Source organism: Serinus canaria, chromosome 4 (assembly GCF_022539315.1).
Source record: "Serinus canaria isolate serCan28SL12 chromosome 4, serCan2020, whole genome shotgun sequence".
Classification (NCBI taxonomy): domain Eukaryota; kingdom Metazoa; phylum Chordata; class Aves; order Passeriformes; family Fringillidae; genus Serinus; species Serinus canaria.
In genome coordinates this window covers 6329917-6337377 of record NC_066317.1, presented here as the reverse complement: position 1 = coordinate 6337377, position 7461 = coordinate 6329917, and the positions used below count along the sequence as shown (strand labels likewise).

The 7461-nt window shown below is 37.8% G+C and overlaps 1 protein-coding gene across 3 annotated transcripts in view; it reads right to left on the bottom strand.

Moving 5' to 3' along the window:
* Window positions 1-800: 800 nt before the first annotated feature.
* The window catches only part of INTU (inturned planar cell polarity protein), a 40037-nt gene continuing 33376 nt past the window's right edge, over window positions 801-7461 (bottom strand). For all 3 annotated transcript variants that reach the window (XM_050973948.1, XM_009096307.4, XM_050973950.1), the window contains 5 exons: window positions 5886-6308; window positions 5303-5400; window positions 4500-4689; window positions 2477-2631; window positions 801-1622 (listed from right to left, as the gene is read on the bottom strand). In XM_050973948.1, the coding sequence (XP_050829905.1) occupies window positions 1511-1622; window positions 2477-2631; window positions 4500-4689; window positions 5303-5400; window positions 5886-6308 (978 nt within the window). In that variant the 3' untranslated portion in view covers window positions 801-1510. The remainder of the gene's footprint in view (window positions 1623-2476; window positions 2632-4499; window positions 4690-5302; window positions 5401-5885; window positions 6309-7461) is intronic.

Sequence of the window (7461 nt, the reverse complement as noted above, 5' to 3'; positions counted from 1 at the left end):
CTGCAGCAGCCTCCCTGTGTGTTTTGACTGACAGAGAAGGTGCTCACACTCCATCTTAAAGCAATGCCTGACAGCTGATACAGGTATCAGAAACTTGGTGGCACTTTTAGAAGTAAATTATTCTTCTAAATTAAAGAAAGGGTTCTCCTGGACATTAAGATAAATAGCTGAAAGCACTGCAGCAAGGACTGCTTGCTTTCCTCCACGTTCCTTCTTCCATCCACCAGGAAATCTAATGCCCAAACCTCAGGTATTTTAGACTTCTGAGAAGTGTAGAAGAGTAACTCTGGCATCACCTGATTTATACACAGGGAACAGAGCTAACACACTGCTGCTGTGATTTGCAGGCTCAGACTCAAGTACTGCTGCTCATCTGCTAGGAACAATAAATCCTGTAGAAAGCTGATTAGCAAACTCTTAAATTACAGCTTGCACTTCAGGCCCAAGACTTCTGCTGCTCAGAACTGAAGCAACTGTTGAGTGATGAAGACAAGCTGTGAATCACCCTGAGCACTGCAAGCATTTGATTGACTGTTTTAGGACTACCCAAACTGTGTCATTTACTAGTGAGAACAAGATCTAAAGATTTGGCCATGAAAACCCATGAAATTGAATTTGCCTTCCTGAACACTTAAACTTTTTGATCCCCTTGTTTAAAATGGAATTTTAGTTATGCATTTTATGAAAAGCACCCAAGAAAAACAAGTAGAATAAAAAAATACAACAAAAGAGAATATAAATTAAGTAAAAAAAGAATGAAGAATTAATGCTTTACAGTTCTTTAACAAATATACATTTTTATTATGAAATTATGAATATAAAATAAGCCAGGTCCATGCACATCTTAAAACCACCCTGCTGGCCCCCTTCTTTCTTTGTGTCTTAAAAATTGCATTTTAACAAATTTAAGTATTCTTTATAGTTAAAACTCATGGAGTCAAGTAAAACATCAACCACACTACAGTCCTTGAGTGTGCAGGAGAGCAAAAATGGTAAACCATTAGATTGTGAGGCTAAGTGCCAGGAATTGTCTCAAAGATTTCTCTGTTTTGATTAACACAATGCTACTGAAAACATTCAGTATTTTTCAGGCCCTCAGAGGTACAAAATTTTAAGTAACTGGAGGATTTTTTTTTTCCTCCACCACCAATTTCCATGTTCACAGAGTACTCTGAAAATCACCTTACCATTTTATGTTGCATATTGTACACTGAACAGCAGTGAACATACAAATGATGTGGTGCTTCATATAATAAAATTATGACCAGGATAAAAAAAAAAGTGACAGTATATAAAAATAAGAACTTTGGTTCTCTGATCAATTGATGAGCTCATCAGAAGCACCACTGAAGTTTTAACTGCTTCAGACCACAAGGTATTTGATTTTTTTTTAAAGCATTTCAAAGATGCCCCATGGGTGGCACCCAAATTGAGTTCATTTCCCTTTATATGGGATATTTTAAAGAATGAACACCACCATGCAGGATGCCTGAGTGTGCAGGAAGCTCAGCTATGCAGCTAAGCCAAAGGACAGTTTAAAGGCCAGCTCCACAGCAGCTTCTGTCACCGAGTCATGGAAACACACGTAACACTCCTGAGGTTTGGGATGGAGAATGAGTCTCCTGGGGAAAGAAAAAGAAACAAGAAAAAGAAGAAAATCATGACAGGTGTTATTTTTTTTCTCCCCAAATGGCAGATTCTGATTGTACTGCAAGGTTTCAGTAGGAAGATAAAACAAGCTGCTGTATAAGACAGTTGGCAAATTTTGGTGTCTGTCCTGCATTACTTTACCTCTTTCAATACACTGGATTTTTAAATCAAGTTATTCTCTACTCAGTTTTTTTAAGGCTGTGTAGGGAAAAAAATCTTGAGGTTTTCAGGGTCTTCTGGGTCTGTTTGCAGCACTCCAGGTTTGTGGATTAAAAGCTGCAATCAAGGTCCTTGGGAGCAAGCCCCAGGATTCACATATTTACTAATTTTTAAAGGTAATAACATTAGGGTAGTTACATTCCCACATATTAATCCAATGAGCTCTTCTAGGGAAAGAGCTAAAATAGAGAAGCTGTTAATACCTGTGCATTATAATTATTTTTTAAAGGTATCAACAGTAGCATAAACATTTTTGCAATGTTTTAATTAAAGATTTTATCTTTCCACAAAAACAGCAGTTAGGTACATTGATGCTGGGAAACTATTATTTTTCTTCTTTCTCTTTAAACATTTTTCTTCCCAATGAAACAGCCTCTTTTATAATATAACAATAATTATAACTGTCATCTTATTTGTTTATGTCATTGACTCAGCAGCTATTAAAAGTGGAAACTCACATCATTGCAATTTCCCAGTGCCCTTAAATTAAAGCTACCTCAGTCAGCTCAAGTATTTCTGTGATGTGCTACAGTTAAGTTGATTTTTAAAGAACACAATGGCATTGTCAAAATGAAAAACTGGAGGTGAAATCTGTCTTTAAACCTACCCCACAACCCAGTAGTTCATTGTTGGTGGTGGTTTCTTCTGGTCAGTCCAGTTTTCAGGAGAGCACTCAAAGAGCAGTCCGTGTTCTCTTACCAGATCTGGGTCCTCAGCTGCCTTACTGAATTCTGAAATCCCACTGCCTGCCTTCTTCTTTTTCTGTAAAACAGCAGGTGAAATGTTAGTAGAGAATGAGACATTTTGACATAAATACAGGCAAATACAACCATGTGATTTGTTTAGGACTCTGATGGATGACTCTGCTGTCAAAAAGCCAGGCTTAGAAGATATAACTGACTTGCTTACATGATTCTTTTCTCCACAGTTTTGTTACTTTGGCATCAAAAGGCTTTGCCATTGTTACACAAGTTGGAATTAGACACATGCTCTCTTTTTTGACTTTTTTTCTTTCTAGCTAAACCCTGTTTTCCTAATAAAACATCTGAGTTACTACAGCACTTTAAAGTGTGTTACAACAGCTAAAGCTCTCATCTTTCTTTTCTGTGTGCCTCCCAATTAAGAACTGTGATAGTAAAAGTCTATTGAATAAACTTGGCCAGGCAGGAATTTCTTTTTGTAAATAAATAGCAGAAGTACTTTGCTCAAAGCATTTTCTGACTCTTACTTGGTATGAAAGGGCATGAAAGCATAAAAAATAAAGACATTTTTGTGTTTTTTCGAGGTGTTAGAGCAGTGTTTTGAGCAGAGCTTTTGAATAAACCTTGCCAAACTTCATCTCTGGATCTGCCACTGAAACGTTTAACGTGAAGGAAAAGGGATTTTTAGAAAACAACTCAAGGAACTTCTGTCTGCCATATGCAGATGCAGAAACCACATTGCTCAGTCTGCCTACAATACTGAAGATGTAGGGGTGCAGATATAGAAAACATAGTCAAAACATCATATTTTTGGGTTTAAGACTAGTGACCTTACTTTTGCTCAATTTAAGATTTATTCAAGACTCCTGTAAATATTTTAAAAGTTCAATTGTGAATTTTCAGTTCTCCAAACCAGTAAAAATTAATTATTGATCATTTACAATAACTTTGCATTACTGGTGCAGTTATCTGGATCCCGAACTGTAACAATATTTAGCAGATGACAAAGAATACACAGTACAATAGTACATTTCTATATTTGATTTTTTTATCATGTACTGTGAACAAGGCAAATTTCTATTTATTCTTTAACATTCTCCTTGTGCCATAATACAGCCTGCCAATTTCAGCATTAATTGCTGGAGCCAAATTGCAAAAGACTACAGCAAATTTTGCTGAAAGAGACATGTTCATCAGTTTTTTCTGATTCCCAGTTTTTATGGCTTGAACTGTAAAATGTCTATTTAATGGCTATAGCCAAAGGCAATTTGGTGCTAAGAAATAGTAATTTATTCTCTCTGCTTGCTTTTGGGTTTCTACATCTCCCAACAGAAATACCCAAAATACATTGCTCATTGCCAAAGTCCTACTCAGCCAAACCCCAGTGTCATGTGACCAATCCACCAAATTAACACTATTTTAACACTTAAAAATTCCTAGATTTACAAGACACATGGGTCTAGCCAGAAATGGAAAAGAGAGAGCCTCAGAGGAAAAAAAAGAAAACAATAATTATCTCATTTGCTTCTCCTGTGTTGTGCTCATGTGGAATGTGCTTGGAGATTGTTTCATTGGACTCTGGTGTGAGTTATTTTGACTCATTGGCCAATCAGTGCCAAGCTGTGTCAAGACTCAGAAATGACTTCTTCAGTCACATTAAAGAAACATTAAAAAAAACTACTCTGCTGTTTGCAAACTTGCCTTCATTCAATCTGTACTGTTATTTCCCCTTTTCTCACTTAATTCACTTGAATTGTCACTTTAGGATCAAAAAAAAAAAAATACAACTGACTCTGTTCCACTTTGGTTTAGAGTCTGCAGACATACAAATACAGATGCCCATGAACCACTGAAATAATGTAGTGAAAAGAACCTTGAAGTACTCAATTGAGAATGTGACTGGACAAAGAGAAATTCAAATTTCCATACCTCTTTCTTCATGGACTGCTGGAAAATGGAATGGATTGAAAGGCAGCATTGGTAGAAGTTCTCAATTAACTGAGGGTGGATAGAGCCACCGAGCTGGGCTACTTCTTTGTGAGTTGGAGTAATAAAGATTCCTTGCATTGTCTCCAAAAACAGATAGTGGAAGAGGGTGTTCTCAGGACCAGATGTCAACCTTAAAAATATTGGAGAATTCATTGAATTAAAATAATTAAAATAATTTGCAGTTTTTTTTTCTTAAGGCAGAATTGTTTTTCTAATTACAGTAGGGTTCAAAATGGATACAGCACTCAAAAGGTTCCTATCTCCACACCAAGGAAATCCTCCTAATTTTGACTGTAATACTCAATTTTAAAAAAACAGCAAATTAAAAAAACTGTTCTACTGGTTAGGCATTGCACTTGTGTTCTCAAAAACTGTCCCCAAAAAAGGAAAGTGAAATAAAAGCTTTGTTCATTGTACACCTACCTAGAGATAACATGGAGGCACAAGGTAACTACATGTGTGGTCCAGAAACTCCTGCTTGAAATTCCAAGGTCACACAGATGTGGGACAGGTATGCACAATACTGACATATTATTCAGAAACAGATGTCTTTTATTGTATTATTTCAGATTTTTATGTTTAATTAAGCTCTCAGTTTAACAGATTAACTTCTGATAATCTTTGCATAGCAAAGCTTTGGTTGGGATAAAATCACGAGGGGACTTCTGTGACCTGTGTATATTTAAAAAACAATTTAAGCATGGCCTAAAAAATAAAATACTCAATAAAAAATAGTTTCTTACTTCAAAGCATTAGGAAGTTCTGTATCTTTCTCTGAAGAGCTCTTTTTCAGGTTTCCTGAATGAAATGGGTTTGGCAGGGTGTGTTTTTTCCTAGTGGCCTGAAGAACAAGCAGACAGATGAAATTAACAGAGAACACACAGCTAAAATCCAGCCAAACCAACAGAAAGAAGAGGACAGTGTTGTGTTTTGAATAAGGCCCAGTTATATCAATTTATATAAATGTATTTTATAGCCTATTTTAGACTTAGACTGGTTAGGAACAGTCATACAATTGTACAGCAGTTAGTTGTGATAGGTTATTTTGGGGATATTCTCCAATTAAATCTGCTTTTTTCAACACAGCTGTGCCCACTTCAATCATGTGAAATCCCCAAATATTTACAAGCAATGATAAAATGAAAAAGTGTGATGGCTCTGAGGCTGACTCGGCGCTTCCCAAGGCAACAGAATTATTTTATAGGGAATTCAAGAAACTTACTCTTTTACAGTGTACTTTTAATAAAAGTTACCTTGAGTTGGAATGAGCTGCCCTCTCCCCAAGCCCCCAGAACATGTTCAGTCCTTCTGCCTGTGTTCTCTGACCTGCTCCAGGAGAGGCTGTGGATTGGTGCTCTCCTCCTCCGCGGGCCCCTCGCTGCCCTGCTCGGCCACCCTGCTGCTCCTCGGGGGGCTCTGCTTCCGTGGTGTGTGCACAGTGTCCCCAAAGAGGCTCCTCTTGCTCCCTGCAGTGCTCCCAGCTTTGCAGGAGCTCTGGAGCTTGCTCAGCATTGGTGAGGTGCTCAAGCTCTCCAGTCTTTCTCGTGCTGCAGGAAAGAACCAGTCAGCACAGGCTAAAGGTGGTATGGAGGGAGAATCCAGCCTTTCCTCGATGCTGGCATCTATTCCTTCCAGCTGGAGTATGGTTGCTTTGACCTGGTCTACATAGATACAGTCTGGTCCTGGGTTCCCAATAGCTCTGGATGCACAACCCCCTGCCTCCAGCAGGACACACAGGACAAAGTGTCTCTGTAAATATAAACAGAAAATACTGCTTACAAACTCACCAGCTGTTTGTGGCATTCCCATTTTCTGAAAAAACCCTTTGCCCAGGATTTTTCTCCTGGGAAGCTGAGAAGCCTCAGAGAAAATGAAAACAATAATTATCTCATTTGCTTCTCCTGTGTTGTGCTCATGTGCAATGTGTTTGGAGATTGTTTCATTGGATTCTGGTGTGAGTTGTTTTGATTCACTGACCAATCAGGACCAAGCTGTGTCAGGGCTCTGGAGAGAGTCACAAGTTTTCATTATTATCTTTTTAGCATTCTTTTAAGTATCCTTTCTATGTTCTTTAGTTTAGTATAGTATAGCATTCTTTAATATAATATAGTATAATAAGATAATAAATTAGCCTTCTGAGAACATGGAGTTAGAGTCATCATTCCTTCCTTTGTCTGGGGGCAACGCAAATACAATAGCTCTTTGCTTGAAAGAAAGTCCACATTTAGATAACCAAACCCAGACATTTCTGATGTGAGCTGTCTGAAAAGACAAGATTATGAAGGTACAAACATTTTCAACTGAAGTGAAGAAAAGGCATAAAAATAATGAGAATTTCTTATAAAATGCTCCCTGGGAAATTCTATCCCATGAAACAGCTACAATTTGAGTATTTTGAAAAAATTACCCAACTATTGGAACAAGACGACCCCAGTGTCAGGGAGAGATGATGAGGAGGACTCCATCTTATGAGAAGGCTAATTAATTACTTTATTATACTATATTATTCTATATTACATTATATCTCAACTGAACCTGCCAAGCACTCAACACAACTGCCGAACATCTCGTGACTGTCAGTGACAGTCCTGACACACACACACGAATTAAACTGGTCAGTGAATGAAAACACTCACACCAGAATCCAATTACCAATTCTCTTCAGGTAAACCATCTTCCACAATGCATTCCACTTGTGAACAAACACAGGCACAGCAAATGAGATAAGAATTGGTTTTTTCGTTCTCTGAGGTTCAGAGAATGTGAAACCCAGAAATATTGTTTGGAGGAATTGTGCCTTGCTTTTCTCTGTGAAGAGAAATGTGGCCACACCCAACAAAATGCATGGAAGAGTTGATCTAGTGAACAGACAACTCACAACAGCAAAAGAGAGGCTCAGAGA